The following is a 27,844-nucleotide window of genomic DNA, read 5'->3' on the forward strand; positions in this document are numbered from 1 at the left end:
ATACAAAAAGTTAACGGAACTTTGAGGTGAGTATAGTATATGTCCAATGTCTACAGTTCCAACCTTTTTTCCAGCTTATCCTGTGTTTTGGTTTGGTTTTGTGTTTGCACTTTGTGGTTTGTTTTTTGGTTGTTTTGTTTTTAATTTCACAACAGAAATTAAAAAATATGCAAAACCCACTGTTTTTGAAAGAAAACCACCAGTTTTCTAAATTTCAAAATTACTTTAGACCCTGACGTAACTTCTATATGTATAGAATAGTTTCATTTCTGAAATGCTGGAAGAAATCTCTAATACACACAACAGTTTAGTGAACCACTCAATAAATCTAGGGATTAGTTTCATCACAGAAAAAGAGTATGACCTTTAATAAGGCTTTTTATATTCACAGCTTGAAGATCTACAGCTGTCCATGGCCTGCAGTCAGGTAACCTGGCTGTGCACTACTGAAATATTTCATTGCCCTAAATAGACTGTGCAACAAGTTTTTACTGTTTTCAAAATTACCTTTCCAAACTTGTGAGAAACAGGTGTATACCTATCCAAATCCCAAATCCCACCAAATAGTATAGTATCTCTGCTGCTGTTGAAACCTTTAGGCGAAAAATGGAGCAGGAATTTGCCACTTTTTGTAGCACAAAAGCAAGGTTGTCTTTAGCTTCTGCCCTGGAAAATGCAGCATGCAGCAATAAGAGGTTCTGGGAAGAAAGACTCAAAGAGGTGGTTATGTATCAGATAAAGTGGCAAAGATTCACAAAACTTCAAACGAGGAGCTCTGGAGTAAGAATGACTACCACAAGGAAAATATTTTGTTGCTCTCTCAGTGCCCAGACGGATCCAATTTTATCACTTAGTAAGCAAAGAACAGTATTAAAAATCAAGCATCAGGATTACAGTATTGACGCCACATTTTCAGTAGCAAGAGGAAAACAATGAAAGAGGGATGCATGTTCCACGTTTAAGGTAGTATTATCTGATTATCTGTATTCTGACTCTGTAGGAGTATTTTCCTATCTGGGAATATAGCTCAGAACTAAATTTCAGTATTAGATTAGGTTTCATTAGATTCCTGAAATTAAAAACCTCATTTGTGTTGTCACTAAATAAATTGTGATGGAACAGTGAGGTTTCCAGCTCCTGGCTTCTCACCTAACTTAGTCTCAAGGGAATTTTGTTTTCATACTTAGATCTGAAAATTGTCTGCTAAACATTCTAGAACAAAAACTGATTATAGTTCAGATTTGAAGAAGTAAGGAAGTGTAAGAAAGAGAGAGATTCATGATTTTTAGATGGATAGGACTATTGAGAATAGAATGAAAGGCAACAAGCACAGGCTATTCCCTCTTTTGTGTTTGTTCTGAAGCCAGAACACTCTGTTACAACTATTGTATCCATAAATAAAGAAAAAGAGAGAAGTTACAGGATAACATAGAATCATAGAATTTTGGGTTGGGTTTGGGTTGGAAGGGACATTAAAGATCATCTAGTTCCAACCCCCCCGCCCCGACATGGGCAGGGACACCCTCCACCAGACCAGGTTGCCCAAAGCCCCATCCAACCTGGCCTGGAACACTTCCAGGGAGGGGGCATCAATGGCTTCTCTGGGCAACCTGTGCCAGTGCCTCACCACCCTCACAGGAAAGAATTTCTTCCTGATATCTAATCTAAATCTACCCTCCTTCAGCTTAAAGCCATGACCCCTTGTCCTGTCACTCCATGCCCTTGTAAACAGTCCCTCTCCAGCTTTCTTGGAGGCCCCCTTTAGGTACTGGAAGGCTGCAATAAGGTCTCCTCAGAGCCTTCTCTTCTCCAGGCTGAACAATCCCAACTCTCTCAGCCCATCTGCAGAGGAGAGGTGCCCCAGCCCTTGGATCAATTTCATGGCCCTCCTCTGGACTCACTCCAACAGCTGCATGCCTGTCTTGTACTGGGGCGCCCAGAGCTGAACACAGTACTCCAGGTGAGGTCTCACAAGAGCAGAGGGTCAGAATCACCTCCCTCGACCTGCTGGTCATACTTCTTTTGATGCAGCCCAGGATACAATTGGATTTCTGCGCTGCAAGCGTGCATTGCTGGCTCATGTTGATCTTCTCGTCAACCAACATCCCAAAGTCCTTCTACTCAGGGCTGCTTTCAATCCATTCTCCGCCCAGAATGTAGCTGTGCTTGGGATTGCCCCAACCCACATGCAGGACCTTGCAGTTGGCCTTGTTGAACTTCATGCGGTTCGCACAGGCCCACCTCTCCAGCCTGTCAAGGTCCCTCTGGATGGCATCCCTTCCCTCCAGCGTGTTGACCACACCACACAGCTTGGTGTCATTGGCAAACTTGCTGAGGGTGCACTTGATCCCGCTTGTCCATGTCGCCAACAAAGATGTTAAACACTGCTGGTCCCAGTACAACCCCTGAAGAACGCCACTCGTCACTGGTCTCCATCTGGGCATTTAGCTGTTGACCACAACTCTTTGAGTGAGATCATCCAGCCAATTCCTTATCCACCGAGTAGTCCATCCATCAAATCCATGTCTCTCCAATTTAGAGACAAGGATGTCGTGTGGGACACTGTCAAATGCTTTGCACATGTCCAGGTAGATGACATCTGTCACTCTTCCCTTATCCATCAACACTGTAACCCCATCATAGAATGCCGCTAAGTTTGTCAGGCATGATTTGCCCTTAGTGAAGCCATGTTGACTGTCACCAATCACCTCCTTATTTTTCATGTGCCTGAGCATAGTTTCCAGGAGGATTTGCTCCGTGATCTTGCCAGGCACAGAGGTGAGACTGACCAGCCTATAGTTCCCTGGGTATTTCTTTTTTTCCTGTTTAAAAATGGGGGTTATGTTTCCCCTTTTCCAGTCAGTGGGAACTTCGCCAGACTGCCAGGACTTCTCAAATATGATGTACAGTGACTTAGCAACTTCATCCACCAGCTCCCTCAGGATCCGTGGATGCATCTCATCAGGTCCCATGGACTTGTGCACCTTCATGTTCCTCAGATATTCTCAAACCTGATCATTTCCTACAGTGGGTGGTTCTGCATTCTCCCAGTCCCTGCCTTTGCCTTCTGTGACCTGGGCAGTTTGGCTCAAGCATTTGCCAGTGAAGACTGAGGCAAAGAAGTCTTTGAGTACCTCAGCCTTCTCCATATCCTGGGTAATCAAGTCACCCATTTAATTCCGGAGGGGACCCACATTTTCCCTCATCCTCCTTTTGTCACTAACATACCTATAGAAATTTTTCTTGTTGCCCTTAACATCCCTGGCCAGATTAACTTCCATCAGGGCTTTGGCTTTCCTAACCTGATCCCTGGCTGCTCGGCCAGTTTCTCTGTATTCTTCCCGGGCTACCTGCCCTTGCTTCCACCCTCTGTAGGCTTCCATTTTGTGTTTGAGTTTGCTCAGGAGCTCTTTGTTCATCCATGCAGGCCTCCAGGCGGTTTTGCCTGCCTTCGTCTTGGTTGGGATGCATCGCTCCTGGGCTTGGAGGAAGTGATCCTTGAATTCTAACCAGCTTTCTTGGGCTCCTCTTCCCTCCAGGGCTTTGTCCCATGGTATTCTACCAAGCAGGTCCCCGAAGAGGCCAAAGTCTGCTCCCTAGGAAGTCCAGGGTAGTGAACTTGCTGTGTGCCCTCCTCACTGCCCTAACCCCACCATTTCATGGTCAGCAGCCGTTGAGCTTCACATTCCCCACTAGCCCCTCCTTGTTGGTAAGAATAAGGTCCAGCATGGCACCTCTCCTCATTGGCTCCTCTATCACTTGGAGAAGGCAGTTATCATCAACGCATCCCAGGAACCTCCTGGATTGCTTATGCCCTGCTGTGTTGTTCTTCCAACAGCTATCAGGGTGGCTGAAGTCCCCCATGAGGACTAGGGCTTGTGAACATGAGGCTGCTCCTATCTGTCTACAGAGGACTTCATCTGCTTGGTCTTCCTGGTCAGGTAGCCTGTAGCAGACGCTCGCTATACTGTCATCTGTCCCTGTCCTCCTTTTAATCCTGACCCATAAGCTCTCAGTTGGCTCCTCATTCATCACCAGGCAGAACTCCATGCACTCCAGCTAGTCATTGACATAGAGGGCAACACCCCTTCCTCATCTTCCCTGCCTGTCCTTCCTAAAGAGCCTGTATCCTTCCATCCCAACACTCCAGTCTCAACAGTCATCCCACCACATCTCCATGATTCAAATAAAATCATAGCCCTGCAGGCATGCACGTCTCTAACTCCTCTCGTTTATTCCCCATGCTACATGCATTTGCATAGAGGCATTTAAGTTGGGCCCCGATGAAGCTGACATACTGGCTGGAGTGGCTGCAATTCCTTTGTGCTGCACTTCAGGTATTCTCCTGCTGACCTGTGATCCTTCTCCCAGATCTGGGTATCTATTGCTGGCACTGGCATCAAACTCATAGGAGTGGGATGGACTGAGGTTCCCCTCCCCCAGCAACTTTAGTTTAAAGCCATTTTCACCAGCTTGGCAAGCCAGTGACCAAAGATGCTCTTCCTCTTCTCTGACAGATGGACCCCATCAGACCCCAGTAGATCAGGTTTCTCAAAGCGAGTTCCATGCTCTAAGTGGCCAAACTGGCTGTGGCACTAGCCCTGTAACCATTTGTTGACTCAACAGATTCAACTGGCCCTTTCAAACCCCTTCCCTTTGACTGGGACGATTGATGAAAAAACTACCTGTGCTCCAGAGTCCCTTACTGCTGCTCCCAGGGCCCTGCAATCCTTCTTGATACTCCTCAGACTGCTCCTAGCTGTATCACTGCTGCCCACGTGAAAAAACAGCAGCGGATAACAGTCAGTGGACTGCATGAGGCTTGGCAGTCTCTCTGTGACATCCTGGATATGAGCTCCCCATTAAGCAGCGCACCTCTTTGGAGAGTATGTCAGGTTGGCAAATGGGTGCCTATGTACCCCTTAGAAGGTATCACCCATAAGGTTTTCTTAGTTGTGCTGGTTGTTACACGGGGAGCAGACTGGACTGCCTTCCTCAGCTCCAGCATCTCTCCTGATGTGCCAGGTCTTTCCTCTTCAGTCTGCAGAGCGGTGAAAGGGTTCTGCGAGGACACCTCAGGCTTTGAGGGAGATCTCTTCCTCCTTGCCATCACAAGTTTCCATTATTCTGCATTATTGGCCTCCCTCCCCTCTGTGTGTGCTTGTCGGGGAGATTCTGGCTGTTCAGCTGTCGGCTGTGGCTCCATTGCAGACTGCATTTGGAGCCAGCTATCTAACTCTTTCTCAGCCTCCCTGATGTTACGTAGCCTTCTCACTGCCTCCTATAGCTCAGCCACCTGCTGCAGAAGGTCCTCCACCTGGGCACACCTTTTGCAGCCAGGTCTGACACCTCTCCCTGCCCCAGGAGAAAGGTCTGGGCACTCCCTGCAGCCTGAGGTCTGCACTGCAGCCTCTCCCTTCAGCAACTCTATCTGCATGGAGGCATTGGCTGTGCTGGGGTAAATGTTGCAGACCCCCCCAGCCAGAGCTGCAGCCCTTGCTGTCAGAGAAGTGCCCACCATTCTGCCTTGGGGGTCAGGTAAGATGGGTGCCCTTGGCCTGTCAAAGAACAGTGCCCAGTTGCTGGAGGAGATAATTATGGAAGCTGCAGGAAAGATAAGAATATACACTGAAGGCAGGCTAGGGAAAGGTACACCAAGATCTAACACAGAAAAATAAGCAAGCATAAGACTGAGAATTAAAAAGAAAGATAACACAAAATATTAAAAAATAAAGTTACCCAACAATATTACCACAATCATATTAACCTCCCTGGTTCCACCTAAACTGAACATAATTATTTAATTTCCTTAGTATGTAGAAAGGCTTAGAGGAAATAGTTTGATAAAATAGTTTTGGTTTGTTTTTTTTTTTTTCAATCAGCAAAAATGTTCTAACATAATAGAACTACGTCAGAACAACAAATTTTAGGTTTTTTTTCCTCTGATTAAGTGAATATATTTTTTATTTCTGTTTATTTCCTAAGAGTAGTAAATTTCTATCCTGTAAATATGTACTTTTAATGGAACATGACCAAATGAAGCTTCAGATTTACTTTTTCCACTCATGCTTTCTGATTATCTTATTTTCAAACAAACTTTCTTAGTTCCAGTAGGAGTCCTTCCACATGATAAAGAGAAAGTGAAAATTAAAATTATGTCCTCCATAAACAGAAGTGAAGAGCATCCTTATGCTATCTTTTCTTTTGAAAGACAGAATGGAAGAAGGAAAGAAGAATAAAAGAAAGAAAAAAGAAGAGAGAAAAAAGGAAAAAGCAAGAAAGAAGACAATGAAAGAAAGAAAATGCAGTAAAAGAAAAATTTTGTAAAACTGTGAGGAAATGATATGGATATGAAGTTTTCAAGTTTCAGTCTCCAGTCTATTCATGTGCCAACACATTTGTTATGAAAGCATGATATTACTGAATCACTTACAACATACTCCCTGTTAATGAAATTATTCAGATACTCGCAAGAAATAATATTAGAAATAAGTATCACTACAAATGTATTTCCCATCAGAGCACTCAGACAACATAAAGAAAACATTGTGCAGCAATTCTGCCTGTCAATTTTCTCAGAACTCAAGGAGAACCACGGGAGCTGTTGAATTTACTTGTTTATCTTGTTTATATCTACACTCATTCCAAGTCTTTTCATCCACATACGAGGTGAAATACTGCCTCTGTTGAAATCAATGAGAGTTTTGCTATTGATTTCAATGAAACCACAATTCTGGTCACTGTTTGTACTGTGTTTCTCAGGGCTTAGAGACGTTCTTGAAAAAAATAATCAGGCAAACTACACCGCAGGGATCCAACTCATTATAGTCACTTTTCAACAGGCAACGAGAAGAAATGCTTTCATTCTGTGGGAAAGCCATGCCATTTACCTAGTACAACAATTTGTATCAAGTCAATGTAGTGCTCATCAAGAAGAGAGCAGCTCTGAGTAGAAGGACTTGGGGGTGATGGTGGATGAAAAGTTCAACACGAGCCAGCAATGCATGCTTGCAGCCCAGAAAGCCAACTGTATCCTGGGCTGCATCGAAAGAAGTGTGACCAGCAGGTCGAGGGAGGTGATTCTGACCCTTTACTCCACTCTTGTGAGACCCCACCTGGAGTACTGCATCCAGTTCTGGGGGGTCCAGTACAAGAGAGACATGGAGCTGTTCGAGAGAGTCCAGAGGAGGGCCACGAAGCTGATCAGAGGGCTGGGGCACCTCTCCTCTGCAGGCAGGCTGAGAGAGTTGGGATTGTTCAGCCTGGAGAAGGCTCTGAGGAGACCTTATTGCAGCCTTCCAGTACCTAAAAGGGGCCTACAGGAAAGCCAGAGAGGGACTGTTTACAAGGGCATGGAGTGACAGGACAAGGGGTCATGGCTTTAAGCTGAAGGAGGGTAGATATCAGGAAGAAATTCTTTCCTGTGAGGGTGGTGAGGCACTGGCACAGGTTGCCCAGAGAAGCCGTTGATGCCCCCTCCCTGGAAGTGTTCCAGGCCAGGTTGGATGGGGCTTTGGGCAACCTGGTCTGGTGGAGGGTGTCCCTGCCCATGTCGGGGCGGGGGGGTTGGAACTAGATGATCTTTGAGGTCACTTCTGTAGCCAAAAAATAGGTCTGTAATGAAGGCCTACTTGTATTATATGTGATAAGAAACTATTCATTGTGACTTTAGGTAGAACACTAACGAGTCTTAGAATGAGCACCTGCTACACATCATGATAAAAAAGAGGAGCTACAAGACACTGCAAGGTCATTATGTACATACTTTTCAGAAAGTGAGGACACTAATTGCCTCCAAGAGCATCCTTATCTTCCTGAGGCATATAGTGAACAATTATCAACATCAAAGTATTGAGAAACTAGGGGAAAGGTAACTTGGGCCAGGGTCCCCATGACCACCAACCCATAAGCCCCCTACCCAAATTATACCACCTACTCAAAAGATAGAGGCAGAGAAAGGATCTGAGCATGCGTTCTAGTTTGCATACTAGGCAAAGAAATATAAACCAATTATTCTAACGGGGAGTGTACCACTTTGTAATCTTGGCAATACTTGTGTATAAATATGACAAGGGAACCTGTGTTAGGGGTGCCTAATTAGAGGAACTATCCTCCTGACACCCAGTGCTGCAATAAAATGAAATGCCTGCTTCTTAATGCTAAATTGGTGTTAAGGAGTTTTCTTTTATTCCCAAATTTTGGTGACACTTCCAATCCAAACCATTCTAGGATTCTTGATAGACTTCTGATCTTACATTAGAAAATAGGTATATACTTTTTTAATTGATCTGGTTACTAATCTTATTATGGCAACTATTCATAGCCCATTTTCACTATTTTACATAAAATAAAGAGTAAAGCACACCTGAAATGTTAACATAAGAAACATCAGTGAAACCATTTCTACATTACTGCAATTACATGCAATTACAGCGACTCTATAGTAGGAGTATTTATTACACTTCTATCCATGCATTTTTTTCCTGAGTTACTCCTATATAGCTGACATGGTATAAAGGTGGGCAATTACCCTAACGAACTGACTTTATCAACGCATCACCGTCCTGATCGCCTCACTCTAACGCGGGTGCAAACCACCATCCTTAGCGGTGCAGAGGTGCCACTTTCACTCAGGATCACTCATCGTCCACAGATTTCAGCCATGGGCTTTATCTAGCCACTACCATTGAGCAAGTTCTTTCTCAGTTGGGAAAGCAGCCAACAATCCAGCAAAGAACTTTAAAGAACTGAAGAATTTTTAGGTCTTGTGAGTAAACAAGGCTATTTCAAAGCCCAAGGAGGTCTAATATGCAGCTGCTCAAGTCTTTCCTCACAGAAGGAAAAGGCAGGGAGCACTAGCGAGCACCCAGCCGCAGGCAGCCTGACGAGCTTCCCCCCCCCTCCCCGGAGGCCCGCAGTAACCGGCGCCAAGCCCTCACAACGGCGCACGAACAGCGCGGCCGCAACCATGCGGTAACGGTACAAGCGCCGCCGTGCCGCCATTCCGCCCCCAGAACCGCTTCCAGCACCGCTCCGACCCCGCGCATGCTCAACTCCTGGCGCATGCGCATCTGCCCCCCCCCAGCCTCGGCGGAGCGGTGCGAGCCCGCCTTAGCCTTCCCCGGCTTGTCCGGCTGCCGCGCCCGGCTTCCCTACGAGCACGTCCCCCTTCCCGCCCTCTCACTGGCCGTCGGGCAGCGCCCCTGCTTCGGGTTGGTGAGTAATGGTAGCGGCCCGCGGAGCACCTGTTCTGGCGGCCCTTCCCGGGCCTCAGATGCGCCGCGAGCGCCGCCGCCCGCCGCGGGGGCAGGCGAGGAGACGGCCGGGCCGGGCTGGGCGCCGCGGCGTGCGGGTCCGCCCGGTGCTCCTCGGAATCGAGCCGTGCTGGGGAGGGCTGGGAGAGGCCGGGAGGGGAGGGGGACGTTGTCGGAGGGGCGGCGAGCGCTCGTCGGGCGGTGTCCGCCTTCCTCGCTCCTGCGAAGGCCCGTCGCCGTGCCTCTCACTCGTGGCTTCTGGCCGTGGGCTGGCGCTTGGCTGAAGGCTCCGGCGCTTGTCTCATCCGTGTAAGAGAAAAGTGCGAGCGCTTGTAATTGGGAGTCTTGCTCAGGGACGGGGGGTGAGGCGGCTTCGCTCGCCTTTCTTAATTCCAACTCTTGTCAAACAGCCTCGCTCTGCAGCTGCCTGTGCTGTGAACTGCCCCGGGAAGGTGGTTCCCCATGAGGAAGCAGGCCGAAGGTTGCTTTCTTTTCATGGTTCACAGCTGCTCGAAGTGAGGTGTGGGTTTTGATGTCCTGTCGAAGTAGGAGAGCGCTGTCGTGTTGAAATCAAATAGTCATATATATTAAATATAATTTTATGCTGGAGGCCATCATATCATGTTTAGAACAAAATGCAGCAGGATTGATTTTTGTTCTTGTTGCTGTCTTTCGTAAATTCAAATCTGGTTAGCAAAAAACCACGTTCCCTGTTTTATGAAAGCTAGTTATCCATATTAGAATTGTCATGTTTCAGATACCTCTTTCTAAATTAGGTGGACCAAAAAGAAACCTTATATTACTGGAAGTGCTTAAAAATATTTATATTTAGTGTATAAGCACAACTATAAATTGTCTGCTTGCCATATGTAATGTTGTCTTTTACCTTTAATGATTTTCAAGAGCTTTTTTAAAAAAGTTTTTAGAGGCTTTTCCTATGCAGACACTTCTTTGAGAAATTGCCCAGTTTTTCTAATACTAGAAATACTCTCGACGCTCTCACAAGGAAGATGTTGTCAGCCTCTGTTGCTTTTTTTGTTGTTATTTGTGTCTCCAGACTGGGATGTGCAATGTAAATTTCATGTTTCGGACAGATTCTTATCAGCCTTTGAGGAAGTTTACTAAAGCTCACCTGGTCAATCTCTTGGGAACCAAAGTACTGTTTCTAGGTGCATCTCTGCACGGAAGCTCCAGAATGAAGGGCTTTGAAGGCCTAGAAGCTTCAGTCTAGAGCTGTTCTGTCACTTCAGAGTTTTCAGGTTCTTCCAGCTGGGAAATCTTAGCAGAAGCTAAGCTTAGAAAACTTAGCTGAGAAGCTTTGATACCAGCCATGAGCTGGCAACCTCAGTGACTTTTGGATGATCTTACCCTTGCATCAAGACAGTCAGATTTTCAGAGCTTTCTTCTCTACTGCACTTTCATTTGTTATGGTCAAGGAACATCAGAACAAATAAATTATAGTATTTGCTGGTTCTTACCAAAATAGATACATCTGTTTTATCTGAACATACTTTGCATTGCATATTTCTCTTTTGGAATCAGTAAAACTGGAAAAAACAACCTATAGAGCAGAGTATTGAAACTTGAGTTACCATATGACCAAAACGATCTAGAGTAATTAACCCCCTTTTTTTTTTCTGTGACTGAAGAAGCATCCTTATTTTGGGAAACATGATGTGGAAAAAAAGCTCTGTTGTACCTGTACCTTTTTTTCTTGATATAGTGGAAAGGATAAACAGAAGGTTTGCCTGCGGGATATCTTAAGGCTGTAAATACCAGCAGTGAGGGAGAAAAAAACCACATCACTGTCAAGTACGAGCTTGAATGGGAGAGGTTATCCTTGAGACAGGCTTGCTATTAATTTTGGGAAACGGTTTAGAAAATACTTCAGCTTTTTTCATGGATGCATTTTTTTTTAATGGAGGTATTAGTTGTTTTAGGAAGAACAACTGGAGTTTTTTTACTACTGTGATAAGTTTCATACTATCTCTTCTCATATAAGAAACAAATTAATTTGGAACAGAGATGGTCATAGAGGGATAAATATACTTACATCTATTTTCTGCTTTTAAGTCTATATAGCAGCTTAAAAACTAAAAGTAAAATAACTCTGTAAGATTATTTTTTTTTGAGAAGGAGACTCGATGGTATGGCAATATAGGTTTTACTCTTTTGTGGTAAAGGAAGGAAATGTAGTATCTGTAATCATAAAAGGAGATGACACCAGTGTGCTTTTGGTCTGGACTTGAAGGTAACAATTCATGAATTGGAAAAGCGTGTGTGGTAGTGAAGAGTACATTGACAGAGTTAACTGAGGATCCTGACTTCTCCAGGCACCTTTCAGTGGAAAATTTCCCAAAGGACTTTCCAGTACGGAATGACTTAGTGATTAAAAAAAAAAAAAAAAAAAAAAGGTAGTGTAATGCACAGAGTGAAGAAAACAGTTTTCTTTTCACAGGAATGACCTCTGAGCTCATTTTTACCACTCAGAAACTAGATTTAGGGATGATAATAATTCTGCAGTCAGGTTGCATGCGTTAGCTGTGAACTGAATTGATAGAGAAGTTTTTGGAAAAGGAGCAGAGAGCAAAATTTTTAAAAAAAGATGTCTAGGATGCATGTTGAAAGTCATACTGTATTAAAATGTATTCCCCTAATCTCAGAAGGGAAGCATGCAGTAGAGCTGAAACAATACAGAAAAGAAACACCTCAAAAATGTTTAAATGCATCCAGTGATAGGGATACAATATCCAGACTAGAAATTTCTCTAAAGGAAAGCTCAGCGAATCTGATAGAATCAATTAAATTATTAGTGAAGTAGAAAGTGTAAATAATAATTAATAAATGTAAACAAATGCTTGCTTACTCTCCCTTCTAATTTGAGAACTAGGGGCATCAAACTAAACTAGCAGGTGAGTTTCTAAACAGGTGTTTTTTCATCTTGTGCAAAGAAATGACCTTGTACTCAAGAAGTCTCTGATCCACAAATAGCTGAAGGTGCGTATCTATTCTGGTAAAGCATTGCTATATATTGGACCTGTTCTTTGCCCATAAGCAAAGAGTGGTGATCTAAACTAACTTGGTCTTGCTTCCGACCTGTTACAGATGGGGGTTTTTTTGGTTTAGGTTTTTTTTTTTTTTTTCTTTTAATGTGAGTTCACTAGGTAAGAGAAAGAACTTGAACTACTTAAATTTTTTGACTGGTACACCAACATGGGTCAACAAACTTGGGGTTAGAATCCAAAAGCTGCTAACAAGTCATCACATGAGTCAGAGTAACTGTATGTGAGATTTTAATCTGCATAAAGCTGAAGTTCTTCAGGCTGACTTTTTCCTGCTGAGAAAGGGAACTGCTGTTAGATCCAAATGTACTGTCTACCTCAGTAAATTGAAGTCAGATTCTAAAATTTGGATGTCCGTAACACAAAGACAGAATCACAGCTATGCTATCTCTAATGGCTGTTGAATCAGAAATGTATTCTAAGATCTTTCCAGTTCCAAGGAGAGACATAACTTCAGGTAGCTGTTTCATATGGCATGTTTGCGCACTCTGTTTCCCCAATATTACCATTCTGCTGTGGCACTAGCGTTGATGAGCATAATTTGTCTGTCACTGTCTCTAAAGAGTAGCTCTGAACAAGACTAAATGACATAATGCAAGCATTGCCAACCTGTAGCACTTCAATGCAGCTTTTACAGTATAGGTATCTATGCCAGGGCTGAATTATGTCATCATCATTGAGACTGATGTCTCCCTAAAACACAAGCCTTTACCATAGGTATCACTTACTTGTTTTAGAAATTTTACATTTTAATGCTGAACCTCTGTATAAGCACACTAGAGGTTCATAATATGCTATGGTAGACCAGGGTCTGTCCTGATGATAGTCAAACTTTAGTTAGTGTGCTGCTTGTTTTTTAATATACTTCCATGATGAATATTCCATTGAAAAATATTTGTTGAAAGAAGAACGTGAGAAGATCAATACCTGACATTTCAGAAAAAGCACTTTATGATAGAGAAATCTTGATGCAATAGAGGAAGAATTTAGTAGCAAATATGTCAAAGAAAGAATAAAAAGGAACAGTTTCTTCAATATGGAATAGGAAAGCCCCAGTGAAAGACTTTATGAACATTCCTAATTATAGACATTGGAGTCATTAGTTCTTTTTACAGAAGAGATGAGATAATAATTGCAGAAGTAATTTATCACTGACAGTCCTGGATATTGTTTGAGGAAGATCAATACCATCTGGGTTAAATTAAACTGAATACATTGATACATTAGCCAGGTGAATAATATTGTTACCTTTAAAGAAAAGAAAAAATCATGACCCTTTAGAAAACTTCAGTTTGTGTAATCCCAAAATTGAGTTAAAATCACAGGGAGGGGTAGCATGATAGACTGGAAAGAAGACTGAAAAGGTCAGGAAAAATAGTAGAAGTAGTTTGAATGTATTTAAAGTTTCTTTCTTAGTAGAAGAAAAATGTTCAGGACTCCAAATAATCTCTTTGACAAAATTCTAAGATTTTGCGATGGATTGTGAGCTATAAAAAAACCAAACCTGTAATTTGAGGTAGTGATGTGAAATCTGTTAATGAAAAGCCTTAATTGAAGTATGGTAGGCATATATGTTGTAAAATGATTTTCCCTGACAGTAGCCAAAAGTATGGTTTCACAATCCAGTTGGGCAAAATATGCAGCAGCATTTTCGTTCTCTTCCCTTACCCAATCTGTGCTATTAACTCGTTTGTTGGCATTAGTGCTGTGGTACTCATTCAGCTGAGTCAGCTCTCTAACAAGGTAAAAGTGCACAGGGGTTTTTTTGTTATTTATTTTTGGGATGTTAACAGGGTTTTGCTGTTGAAGTGTAGGAGTCACCTCACTGTGAAAACCAGATAAATCCCAGAGGTTACTAAAGGTAGACAGCAAGGTGAATGGATTAAGGCTGAAAATGGAAACAGAACTTCCCATTTCGGTAGTGTCATACTGCTAATCCAATTCAGGCTGTGTTCTTAAAAAGCATATTCTAAAATTCCTTATCTAAAATGATCACAGCAGTAACAAATGAGAGTGTTGTGACAACTGAGCTATTAATGCACTTTAACAGTAGTAAAGAACATTGGTAGTAAATCTCAGTAAATTAAAGTAAGATTCTAACATTTTGAGGTCAATGACAGAAATACAATACCACAGCTATGCTATGTCTAATGGCTGTTGAATCAGAAATTTATTCTAAGATTTTCCAATTTAGTGTTGTCACTTTTATGCATAATCATGTTCCACATAATTCTGTGGTAACCTAAATTTTGTTAATTCTTTTCTCTGGCTCTCCTGTGTTTACTGTTGAACAGAAATTAAAGTTATAAATAAAGTAATTGGGCATTCCGTTATACTAATTTTCTTTCCCCCTACTTTCAGGGTTCAAATCTTGCTGTGTACTGTTGGTCTTGTTTTGAACTTAGTCCTGGAATTATACATAAAGTGTCACACAGCTGTGACATTGTACTAACAGGCTGCCAGCAGCTAACTTACAGTCTTTCTGGTTGAGGTACATCCTTAATGCTATGCTGTTTTTTGTTTACATAATTCAGAAAACAAATTAGAATTTTAGATATGTAAAGTAGCAAAGCATCGTCGTTTCGAGTTTAATTTGCCAAAGTATTTAGTCAGTGTGCTGGTTAATTAAACATGAAGTGGTTAATCTGAAGCCACTAAATAGCTTAGTAAATGAAACCTGCATTCTGAACATAAGCTGTATTTCTGTCATATTCTATTTTGTCCTTTACTCTTGTTCTGCCATGTTACTGTCCTTTCATGGCTTCTGCTTTTTTTCTTCTATTTTCTGTGTTATTTCTATCAGACTTGTCAAAACATGATAGTTCTGAAATAATGTAACAGAATTTCCATTTTTTCCATGGGATTTATTTGGGTTAGGAAAACAATGAAGTTCAAAAATAAGATGTTTTATAAAATGTGAGTCCTAGGTGATAGAACCTCAGAACCTGATGCACATTCTCAAATGCAGAAATACTGGGGTTTTTTTCCCCTCTCCCTTCTTTGCAAAGGGCAGTCAGCGTATGCATAGCATTTGTCTCCATGTTATTTCTATTATGTAGAAACTTTATGAAGCATTTCATACTGTTGAATTAGGTAATAAGAAATCTGACTTTAAAATATTTGTCTTTTGATCAGTTGCGGCCAAAATCCTTCTGTTTGGATTCTGAACTATGACATCATGGCAAGATTTCGCAGAAGAACATGCATCATTTTGTTGCTTTTCATTTTGTTTATTTGCTCCATAATGATGGCTTTGAAGACTCTGAGACCTGACAGAGCTGGCTTTGGGGATCCGTTTGGACTTGGTTTGTTGCCCGAACTTCAACAACGGATAGTACTTTTAGACAATAAACAGAATTCACTAAATAGGATTCAAGGAGATACTGTAACACGTGTCAGTAATTTGCATAGTATCGCAGTCAATACTATGAAAGCATCTATGCCTCCTGTAAACAAGTTGGAAGAAGAACTCTCTTCTCCTAATTATAACTTTCATATATTCTATTATAGTTGGTTTGGGAATCCGCAGTTTGATGGTAAATATATTCACTGGAACCATCCGTTGTTGCCACATTGGGATCCCAAAATTGCAAACAATTATCCAAAGGGAAGGCATAATCCTCCTGAGGACATTGGGGCCAACTTTTATCCTGAACTGGGATCTTACAGTTCCAAAGACCCTTCTGTCATAGAAGCCCACATGAAACAAATGCGTTCAGCTTCAACTGGTAATGAATGTTAACGTTTCAGCATGTTGTTCATTTATCCAGCCTTAAATACGTGAATGAACACAACTGACCAGTTCTTCCATTTTTCTATGTAATTCTGAAAATGTCTGAAACTAGTAAATGTCTTTGTATTTGAGTTTTAATCCTCAGCCAAAACCTACATCTTCAAAGCTCTGATGAGTGTAACAGCACAGAAACGTAAGAAATTTGTAATCCTGTAGGTGCGTGTGTTTCATGACTTACTGTTAAGCACTGATATCCTATGTAGAAAATACAGAAACCATCGCTAGAATATATTGTCTGTGTATTTTATTTTTGGAGATGAATACTTCAGTTTTAAGAACAGGTTTCAGTAAATCATGTTAATATGGTTATGGAGCTGTCTATTCAATTAGGAGCATGGTATCTTTTTTTTTCCCCAATACAAATTGATGTTCCCTTTCTTAAATACGATGGACTATATACATAAGAATATTTAATATGGTTTTGGTGTCATTCTTTGTTGTTGGGCTTTATGGTCCTTGTTATGTTAATTTTCTTTAAAATAAGTAGTCATGTAGTCTAATAGTAAACTCTGAACAGCTTCTGTAAGTGTAACTGGAGGAACATGTCCAGAGGTCATAGTGTTATTTGGAGTGCTAATCACCTTGGATTGAATCTCTTTCATTCACCTAATCACTAAGGTTTGATGTAATTTTTATATTTCCATTAGTAGTGTTTACTTGTATAATGTTTACATCTTGGTTATTGTTTTCTCCTGTTTTTTAACCTAACCTGTATTTTGTACAAGAGTTAATACAAACATAGGAAATTTCTCACCCTTTTCAGTAATACAGCTCCATTAACAGGAACACCAACAACAGTGGAAAATCTGTGGCAGAGAAATCACAGGGATTAGTTACCAGTGAGGATATTTTTAGTCTTATCTAAAGCAAAATAATGCATGATAGTGTGATGAAAGTGGAGAAGGCACATGTAGCTTTAGAAGAATATGTGATGTTTCTCATCCTCTTAATACAAATGTCTAATAAAGCTGAACTGCTGGTAGAAAAGGTGCAAAATACTAGGCAAAATGCTTTGCAAAATAAGGGTGTTTTTTAGTAAGTGAAGTTGTTCTTTCTTTGAAAAATCAGCAATGTGAATGAGTAGTTCATGCTTCCTGTGATGTATGCTTTGTAATATTACTGATACTTGTAAAAAGTGCTATTTTTTTCTGCTGTTATTCTGATTTACGGATTTAAGTATACTCTGATTTCTTCCATCTAGATTTGACCAACATAAATCGTCAACTTTTTTCCCTCAGGTTATTACTTCAAATATTGCACCTTTTTAAATAAGAATTATACTTTGTTCATATTTTGGTGTACTGTGAGGATGACTATTTACAGTTTCTTCTCTTTCTGTCATAGCCAATGTCTAATCCATTTTACACGCATTTTACATTCTGTCAAATAATAATTTTTCTTCTAGCCTTTTTTGAGGCTTTATCAGAAGCAGAAAAATGTAAGTGGTTCTTTCAGCCAATATTGTGTAATGATCAGACATGTAAGAGATTGGAACAGCAGGAGTCTCATGCACCGTTTCCTTGTATTCTTATATTTTGCAATTCTTTCCTTATTTATTAATTTCCTAATTTTTCACAGATTAATGCAATAGATTTTATTCCTCAGATTGCATGGTGAAATTCATTTATTTGCATCAGCCTATTTTTGTGGTAATCCACTTTGAAGTCCTTCATTTGTCTTAAATGACTCTGCTCTGGTTTTAAACGTGTTTATACTACTGTTTTCAGCATCAAGTCCATCCTTTTTTAGACTCCTCTAGTGGTACATAACTTCATTTTTCAGCCACAGGAATATTTTCTCTATTAAATAGTCTTTCTCAAAGACCAATGCAAATGTGAATTTATGTTCCTTGATGAACAATTCTGTCTCCTGAACTTTTTCCCTATTTCCTAATGGTATAGAAGAGGATCTTGACAGATGATGTATACAAAATACCTTGAGTATAACCTGGGTTTGTTGCTGCTGTTGTACTTGTCCTTTACATCTTACTCATTTGAATTTTGTCCTTTTCTATGTGTGAAATGAGAGGGTGATAAAATGCAGTAAAATACTGCATTTTTCTTGTCCTTGAGCAGACTGTCTCTTGTGATAATTAGTCTATTATTTTTATATTATCTATAAAAAAATATTTTATTTTTAATAAAATGTGGAGAGAATATTCTGAGGGTAACTGAACTACCTTCTATGTACAAGTGAGCTCAAATTTCTGGTTTTGATGTTAGAAGATGATTGTGTATTCACTCTAATTTATGCTTTCTTTTTCGTAATTTTGGACTTGTTTGCCTGGAAATTGTTAGTCAGAAATGTTGCAATGTTAATAAAACAGGGAAGTATATACTCTAAATTCCATCTGTTTCAGTGACCTGATTTGTGTACTTAAATCTTTACCTAGTTAGAAAGAATCCCATTGACTTACTCTTCCATATGTTTTAAATAGTATTGTTAGGAGAACATTGCTACATCACTATTTCATGTATTTCTTTGTGTCTTACCTTCTTCCTGATATTATTTCCAACTACACACCTAAAAGGTCTAACTTATTTATCTGACAGTGTTTTGTTTTAGGAGGAAAGGGTTTAGCCTTTCTGAAGAGGTATGTGTTCTTTTGCTTTCATGGAGAACGTCAGGAAAATTTACAGTATAGGGACATGTCAAAAAAGACGACAACAAATACAGGAATAATAACATCCTTAAATTACTGAGAGTTACTCAAGCATTTTTTTTTTAGGTAATAAATTGAAAAACTAATTTCACATGGTTGGAATGGGAGACTACAGCATAATAACTGCTTTTAGCAAGAAGGAAAGTTGTGGGATTACAGTCACTGCTTCTAGTATGAAATGGTTGTTTTGTAGTAGAGGCAGAGGTACAGTGCAGAAATATGGTGGGGAATAAAGTTTCATAAAATGAGAATCTCTTTCGTCACATGCATAGCCCTCATCTCTTGAATGTTCTCTAACCCTACGTATCTTGATGTTCCCTGGCTGTACTGTGGCATAGCTATAATGCCTTAGTTGGCAGCGTTCTCGTCTTGGTACAACCTGGAGGTTAGGATGCTGTGCTGAAAGGCGGGAGGGAGTAGCTCTTAGGCGTGGGACACTGAGCACAGATCTGTCCCCTTGACAGATGATCTTAGCACTGTTTGTTTTGTTGTCTTTTAGAGAGAGAAATTAAAATCCACTGTGAGAATACTGAGATTTCACAATTAGTTAAAAAGTAATTTGACCTTCTCATTTATATTATGTAGATTTCACATCAAACAGTAATTATAACTCATGACAATGTTATAACATACATTTTATATGTTAAACAACATGATTTAAAACTGATGTTTTGTATTTTCAGGTGTAATAGTGCTTTCATGGTACCCACCGGGTATGGCTGATGAAAATGGAGAACCAACTGATGATTTGGTACCTGTTATTTTGGATTATGCACACAAATATAATCTAAAGGTAAAGTGTTTTTAAAGATGCATAAAATAGGACTGCTTAGGAAAGTAAACCTTGGTAAGAGTTCACTTCATTTGACTCATGGTATAGAGCAGGGAGGCTTCTTATGGTGGCGATTGTTTCTATTTCTATTATGCTGCACTTCTTTTGGGTCATAGAAGCAGGTATAAGTGCCCTGTGAATTACACTGAATTTTGATAATACTTAAGCAATATTGCCTTATAACTAGAATAAGTATCGTAATCTGCCTTCTTTCTGTTTTGGTTCAGATCTAAAGCTTACAGAATCTAAGGTGTGGTGGTTTTCTTTGTCTAATTTTAAAAACTGTTTCCTAAAAATGTGTTGTTTTCAAATGAGTCTTAGGAGTTGAGGGAAGTATTACATATTTCAAAATATTATGGAATACAATGATCTATAAACTAAGGAACTTGGAGAAAGAAGAAAGACTAACCTCATTTTTTGCATTACCACATAACTTGCTGGCACCTGATCATAGAGGTCAGCAGCAAGCATCTATGAGTAATAAAGATTTAGAAGTTTTAGTTTGAATGAATGTCTTTATCCAGAAGGTATCAGGAACACTTGCCTTGGACAGTAAGGTCAGAGAGGTGCTGCACTGATTTTAGGTTATTCCAAGGCGTGACAAGATAGAAGGGCTAAATAACCGGCTTCCTGAAATATCAGATCAATTAAAGATTAAGTGGATTGATCAGTAAAATTGTGGCTTGGTTTTATTTATTTTTGGAGTAAAACTTGTATTTTCCCTTGGGATGAAGAAAACATGCATTGCCTTTTAGTCTTGCCAAGTCATAAACTTGAGGTTTTAAATTATCTAAGTAGCTGTATATGTTTCATCTCTGGAGGGTGTTGTCTGTACTAGGGACTAAAAATAGAGCCTGTTCATCTGCTCTGGTTTTAGTTGGTCGTGCAAGTTGCAGATTCTCAGAGAAATTTCCTGTCACTAGTAGGCACTGTAGATTATTTGACAAGCAGGAGGAAAGTTGGATTGTTAAATCAGATACAGAATTAATTTTGAAACTGTTAAAAATGCTGGGTGAATGGCATAATGTGACATAAGTTGCACATATGTACTAGTAAATTCTTAAAAAGAGGAAAAAAAAAAGTATTATCCTTCCCCAGAATTTTCAGATCATCTGATGGAGCTTGCACTCACCTAAAAGAACTTGTTAACATTCAAGTCTGTCAAAGGAGCCGAGGCAAAATGAAATAAGCTACCAAGGAAAATGCATGTAATACTGTGGTAATCATTGGAATATGGGTGGAACTGTTTATTGTTTGGAATTATTACTGGAATACATATACTAAGTATAGATATTACCAGGGAATTCTATCTTCACTGTAATGTTTTTAAACATTCTTGCACTAGTAAGTTATTATAGCTAAGTATTAGGAATGTCAGTAGACCAAACCCAACATACAAAATACATTTCTATTATGTCTGCTAAATACAAGTATGCTATATGTCCTTTTGATTTGCCTGGTTTTGATAGTTGGAAATGAAATGTAAAATTATAGTGCTCTTCAACCTGTCAGTCCTAGTGATTTAGTCTAACACTGTATTTTTCTATAGTTTGTACCTAATAGAGATAGATATTGGCTCTACAATAGAAATTTGCTACTGTTGCAGAATTGTTGAAGACTTTATTAAATGCATTCTGCTCTAAAATTGCTTCTGAAAACTATTTGTTTTGATTAATGTAATATACTCTTCAGTTTACTTGTATATTTGACAACAATAGCATTTTAACATTGAAGTGACTTCACGTGTATAGGTGAAATAATTCCATAAGCTCCAAGCTTGAAATTCAGAGCAGTAGTAGTACGTTATATTAGATTTAGTTCCAAGAGTTTATTGTTGTTGATAAATCTATAAAATTTTAAATTAAAGTTTTCATATCCCATATCTTAAAATCTGTTTTGACACTAAAAACTCTCCTTGGAGAATTATCTATAGCAAATTTAATACATTGTTTATTAATATATTAAAATGTTTCATTGGTTAATCAGTTCTTTGACATTCAAATAGATAAAACTTTACATCAATTTTTAGTTTCTGTTGTAGTTGTCTAAGTTTTCCGAAGCATGCTTACTACTCACTGTAGCTTATGGAAAAGAAAAGCAGTGTTTTGTTTTAATGTAAAAAACTAAATATTTACTTTATTACCAAACTTTCTTAGATCCGAAGGTTCTAATCTAGAGCGCTGCAGAAATAGAATCATGGTTGGATTATTTTCAAAATAGACTAAGGAAAGTGTTTGCTGTGTAAAGAGCTATATTTAATATGAGTGGTACTTGCTTCATATAATATGCAGTACCCGTGTGTTCGACAGTATTTTACATTTGTGTTCCTCTTACTGCATTTTCATCTTTCAGGTCACTTTTCACATTGAACCCTACAAAGATAGAGATGATCGCAGTATGTACCACAATGTCAAATACATCATTGACAAGTGAGTGCTTTCAGAGTAATGTCCTTTGGGGTTTGTTACATGCTGGTTTGAGGGACTTCTGTATATTGTGTAAATCTTGGAAGAATATATAAAAATGTGTACTGAGACTGAAGAAAACTAAGAAACTTTGGTCATATTTCAGTGGTACAAAACTCAAAGTTTATTTTTTAAATATTGAAGCATGTATTTTACATAGATACTTAAATGTAAATTGCTTTCAACATTCATTAGTATCACACGTCATGATACTTCAGTTTAAAGCAGTTAAAGTATTAGCTACATGATACATAAATTAAACATACATTTTTATAGTGACAAACTAGCAGCTAGAGCTTTAATGTGTTGACCTCTAATGATTTTAATTCAGCTTGACAAATTCTGTACAGCTACTAGTTGTTTTGTTTATCAGTGCTACTTAGACTGTCTTTCTTCATACTGAACTAGAGAATTGTCCTTCAGAGAAAACTAGTGCCTATAGCACAGTTTGACACTAAGTTACTGATTTGTAGTAATTTAAAGGTTCTTTGCAGGTTCACGATTTAATACTTCAGCAAACACTGGATTGAAAATGGGTATGAATTGCTATGTTTTGAAGCGCATGCACTGTCTTTTAAAATTAGTTTTTTAGGAAAAGTCTTCAGCTCAGATTGTAAAACAGTATTTTCCAAATGGCAAATTTTGTCTTAATGATACTTGTTTGCTTTATAGATACGGAGGCCATCCAGCCTTTTACAGGCATAAGACCAGCACAGGCAGATTTCTTCCCATGTTCTATGTTTATGATTCTTACGTAACAATTCCTGAAATATGGGCAAATCTGTTAACTGCTTCTGGATCCCAGACTATTCGAAATACTCCATATGATGCGTTATTCATTGCACTTCTTGTAGAAGAAAGACATAAGCATGACATTCACAGAAGTGGCTTTGATGGAATGTACACGTACTTTGCCACCAATGGCTTCTCTTACGGCTCATCTCATCATAATTGGGCAAGTTTAAAAGCCTTTTGCGATAGTAACAACTTAATGTTTATTCCAAGTGTGGGGCCAGGGTATATTGATACCAGTATCCGACCATGGAACAACCACAACACCCGTAATCGTGTCAATGGGAAGTACTATGAGACTGCCTTCAGCGCAGCCCTTTTGGTGCGACCAGAAATTATTTCTATCACATCTTTTAATGAATGGCATGAGGGAACTCAAATTGAAAAAGCTGTCCCCAAACGGACTGGACAGGTGGTTTACCTTGATTATAAGCCCCACAAACCAAATGTTTACTTAGAGCTTACTCAGAAGTGGTCTGAGAAGTACAGAAAAGAGCAAGAACAGTGGCTTATGTGAGCTATTGCTGCTGCAGTCATTTCCTAACGCATTGAATACATTGAGAAAGAAATCAAGAGCTGAAAAATCTGTTATTAAATGTGTTTATTATAGATATGTTCAAATTATTATATCTCTTGAATGTATATGCACTACTACTGAATTTGAATTTTGAAAATTAAAAAGATGATGAGAATATCAGCATTTCTGTCTTATCGGATATTGTAGTTCAAGAACATTCAGGGAAAATGCTGGGGGTTTGTTTGTTTTTTAAACTTCGTAATTTGCATGCTGAGCTTCTGGAACATCTGCATGAGATAACTCTACATGACCAAACAGAACAAGAATTTGGCATAGTTACACTCCTTTTATTCTTGTAGTTGCGTTTCTAATCAAAGTGATGCTGTAATCTAAATTTTTCTCCAGATAGCTTCCTGCAGGATGCATGTCTGTAGTATGTGGAATAATCTACATCTACTGTTTTTAATGCTTTGCACACAAGGAGTTCTTGATACATCACCAGCTTGTGGTAAAAACACTGAGGAGGTGTGTTGATGCAACACATGTGTGTTTTGTTTAAAATAAAAAAAAAAGTTTTTGAAAGATTGTGTTCCAAAGAACTGCTGAAAGATTTCTAGTCTGCTTCCATTTGTTCTGTTCAGTACGTGGTGCAGACTTTTGCAGATTACTGGATAGTGGCCAGTAACGTAGTTTTTTCTATGTTACTTTGAGTTTTTAAAAAAATGGTTTGAAACTGAGAGTGGAAGAGATTTTTTTGAGGGGGGGAAAAAACCCTAAACATGCAAAAAATAAACTGACACTTCCATTGTTAACTGTTGTCTTCTAACTGACTGCAGAGACAGATCTAGTGTGTTTTTAAAAAATGTTTAAAAATTCTAAAGCTAATATCTTACTAGTCCTACAATACCCATTAATTTAATTTGAAATCTGAGATTTCTGTTTTTCATATAGTTCATCTAGTTGTTCCAGGATTCAGGATAGTAGGTACTAAAATCTCATTACTGTTCAGATGAGCTCCTCAGCAATCCTTTTTTTGGCATTTTTATTCAACTTCATAGAAGAGCCCTGAATTTTGGAATAGTAGAAGTTGCAGTGTTTTGTGTATTTGCAGCAATCTTTAATCTGTAGCAAAGTGACTTTTTTATTTGTTTTTTTAATTTTATATACAAGGTGTTGATCCTGTGTTTTAGTTCATATGCCGGAACTGTTGTGACCACTAGAATTCCATTGATTTCAGCAGGACCCATGGAAATTACACTGTTTACTTGGTTCTCTCAGTAATCTGTCCATGAGGTTGTAAGGTGAATGTGAGGATGTCTGGTTCAAAAAAAGAAAACAAACCAAAAAAGAAAACAGAATGTTTTTTCTAGAAACCTTTGTCATTCCAAATAAACATAAACCAGTTACTACTAATATTTTCTAGAGTCTTTCTGGTATGAAAAAGGTTTGCTTATGTATCTTTCACTTATTTACAGTTAAATTCCCTTGTCATTTCTCTGCAGTTGTTAAAGAGATGAGGTGTCATATAGTGCCCTTAGCTGCTTGGAAAAAATGCAGAAATTGGGTGACAGAGATGTAACCTGGCGTGTTGAAGCGTGCCTCTAGAGTTATTGGAGTCTTATCTCGTCATAGTTTTTTGCATTTTCCTACTGCATTTCTGCAAACTTCAAAGTGTTTCTGAAACAAATGTTTACTAAGGCTTATTTTGTTTTACTTGTGCTCAAGTGGATAAACTGAAGTAGATACAGGTATAACTGCAGTCACAAAATAGTGACTGAGACATATGTAGCACTTGCTAGACTTTTACCGCTTCCAAATTAACCACTCCTTTTATTAAGGAAACTGATTTACATGGTTTTACTATAAGTCTCTTAAATTACTATACATAATTTGTTTTTATAATTTGTTTTATGTTTATGCTTTTACAGCCCAAAGAGCCCATATATTTATTTTAAATCTGAGGGAATGATGAAATTTGTGCATATCTATATTGCATATATTGGTCAGAAATCTTCTGAAATCAAACCTTTTGAAAGGACAAGTCTTTGTTTACCCCTTGCTTAAACATTTGTCATACACTGGTCTTTTCTCACTGTAGTTGTCTGAGCTGTTTACTAGTCTTGACAACCTTGCACTCAGCTTTCACTCCTTATGTTCTCCTGGTGGCAATTTATTTTCTCCATGACTATAAAAGTTGCTCCATTTGTTGCTGTTTATAGAAACATTTGAAATTTGTTGTAGAGTACAGTACAACTGAGGTAATCTATCTTTGTTTAAAATATAATTTATGGTAACAGTGTAATGGATCTTCGTTACTCAGAATTCTGTAATTACGCTAAAGGTATCATTTAGCCCTTGCCGTGAAGTGGTATGGGCTGTGACACGTTAGTGGCATCTTTAGAAGAATTTACAGAACTTACGTAGAAAAGAATGAAAAATAAGTGCCTAGACATTCATCACCCCGAGCACTTCCTGTATTTTTTCTGTGCTAGCTGTGTTTTAAAATACAAATACGCAACCTGATAAAATATTTCAGAGTTTAGAATTTAATTTGATGATCCTAAGGAGAGCTGATGGAATAGCAGCTACTAGAACTATGCTACTTGCCTGCCCAATACTTTATACTTAGACCAAAGCGCTACTTCTTGTTACAGGGAATGGAGAGTTTTGCTGATGGACTGCTGCTGCAGTCATGATAGGTTTTGGAAATTTGAGTAAAAATAGATCTGTGGGAGAGGATTTGTACAACTGCAAAGAAATAAGTTGTTACAAGTGCACAGTTACTGGAGTGAGTGATGGGGAAGGTGAATGTATTTAGAAGGTGATTGTTCCAATTTACAGTTACAGCTTAAAAAAAAAAAAAAAAAAGACTCCAATATGCAACCAAAATTGGGAGGGAGGGAAGAATATTTATTATGAGTTTAAGATCAGAGATGGAATTTAAGGAATATCTAGATTCTATTTCATTTTGGCCTCATACTGTTATTATTCCTAATTGAAAAAAAAAAATTGTACAAAAAAAATCGTAATGATTACTTTTAATATTTTTACACTGATGAATTGTATTTGACTCTTCTTGTTATAGTATGTTACAGTACTTAGAGTGATATACTGCATTTATATAGATTAGGCAAGAAACACTATGGGAAGTTTTAATAGAGATCATGCCATGCTATGCCTCTGCAGTTATAGAAATATCTGAACTTACTGATTACATACTACTGACTGAGTATCCCCGGAGGGGAAATGGTTTCTGAGACAAGTAGCAAGTCTGTGGTAGAAGAGAACTTCTTTTTAAAAGAAAAATCTATAGATTAATTTCTGCTTCTGTCAGTTGTGATCAAGTAAATTGTTTTAGTTCTGTGAGCTATCTCAGAACTAAAGCTTAATATGTCTTCTCTGAAATAAGAGTTTATATTAAAGCTTGTATAGTCGTGCATGTTTCTCAGATCTATAAACTTTTACTGAATGTTGAGGGAAAGAACACTTGCATATGCTGTAACTATTCCAGTGGCAAGCTGTAGATTATTGTGTATGTAGTTTCTGTACGGATGTTCATCATGTTTGTCTAGTGCCATTCGTTTGAGGTGCCAATGATTTTTCTCCTAAGAGGTTGTTGAAGCAGAAGGTGAACTCTTTTGTTATGAAACTTGATATGTATACACTCTGCATAGTTTGAATTAACACGTTTTACGTATGACTCGGGTTCTCTTGAAAACATTTCACAGAAGTGTTTTCAGCACTGTGGTGGTAGTTGGAGAATGTATCTCTGGGCACATGGACAAAGACGTACTGTAATTTAGGGCACTTTTTTGTGATTCTGGTGTACCTAAAAAGAGGAAATAAACTATTTACGGGCAAATTATTTACCACTTAATGTAAGCTGAAAATCTCTCTCCCAGTCTTAGGGTATTTTACAAGTATTGGTCTTCGTTCTTCTACTTGCTTAAGATAGCATCAATATTTCATTCCTTTTGTAGGTCTTTCTTTTGACCAGCATGTTAAATGTTGCATAAATTTCTAAAATGATCGTATTTCTAAGACTTCATAGTTGTAATATTCAGTAAAGAGAATTTACAAGATTATTGGCACTACAGAAAAGCCTGATATGAATTTAATATTGTATAGGTATAATTTTGTTCTGAATGGATAGTGTATCTTTGTGTATTGATCATGAATTAAAAAAATACATTTCTTTCTTTTAATACCCTACCTGGCTGTGGCAGAGGTGCACTTGCTTACATGCATATATTAAAACATGTGTGTTGTCTATTTATATATAATTATATATGTGCATATAACTGAAGTCATTATTTCTAAAGTACTATGTCATTGTATTAAAACTACAGGCTGGATTCTGCTACTTTCAAGTAAGCAATGTTTTTAATTCCCTACGATGTTTACAAAAAACCTAGTTGCTTATGTTTGAATACTTTCATGAACAATAAATATATGCCCAAAAAGTGA

The 27,844-nt window shown here is 38.8% G+C and overlaps 1 protein-coding gene across 3 annotated transcripts; it reads left to right on the forward strand.

The window, feature by feature from the left end:
• Positions 1 to 2,673: 2,673 nt before the first annotated feature.
• On the forward strand, positions 2,674 to 27,844 carry MANEA (mannosidase endo-alpha). 3 transcript variants are annotated; one of them, XM_075747724.1, is made up of 6 exons: positions 2,674 to 9,216; positions 9,665 to 9,774; positions 15,452 to 16,044; positions 19,455 to 19,564; positions 21,956 to 22,032; positions 22,741 to 27,844. In XM_075747724.1, exons 1-6 carry the CDS (start codon positions 9,046 to 9,048, stop codon positions 23,375 to 23,377), a joined length of 1,698 nt encoding a protein of 565 aa, XP_075603839.1. In that variant the 5' UTR covers positions 2,674 to 9,045; the 3' UTR covers positions 23,378 to 27,844. The 3 variants fall into 3 exon arrangements, with proteins under 3 accessions (XP_075603839.1, XP_075603840.1, XP_075603841.1); XM_075747725.1 differs by having other exon boundaries at positions 9,060 to 9,216; positions 9,665 to 9,752; XM_075747726.1 differs by lacking the exon at positions 9,665 to 9,774 and having other exon boundaries at positions 9,077 to 9,216.

Source organism: Balearica regulorum, chromosome 3 (assembly GCF_011004875.1).
Source record: "Balearica regulorum gibbericeps isolate bBalReg1 chromosome 3, bBalReg1.pri, whole genome shotgun sequence".
Lineage (NCBI taxonomy): Eukaryota > Metazoa > Chordata > Aves > Gruiformes > Gruidae > Balearica > Balearica regulorum.

Coding starts and splice junctions, on each gene's coding strand:
- MANEA (XM_075747724.1), top strand. CDS start 9,046: ATGCTCAACTCCTGGCGCATGCGCATCTGCCCCCCCCCAGCCTCGGCG. Junction 9,217..9,664: donor AGCGCCCCTGCTTCGGGTTG/GTGAGTAATGGT, acceptor CTTGTCAAACAG/CCTCGCTCTGCAGCTGCCTG. Junction 19,565..21,955: donor CACACAAATATAATCTAAAG/GTAAAGTGTTTT, acceptor TTCATCTTTCAG/GTCACTTTTCACATTGAACC.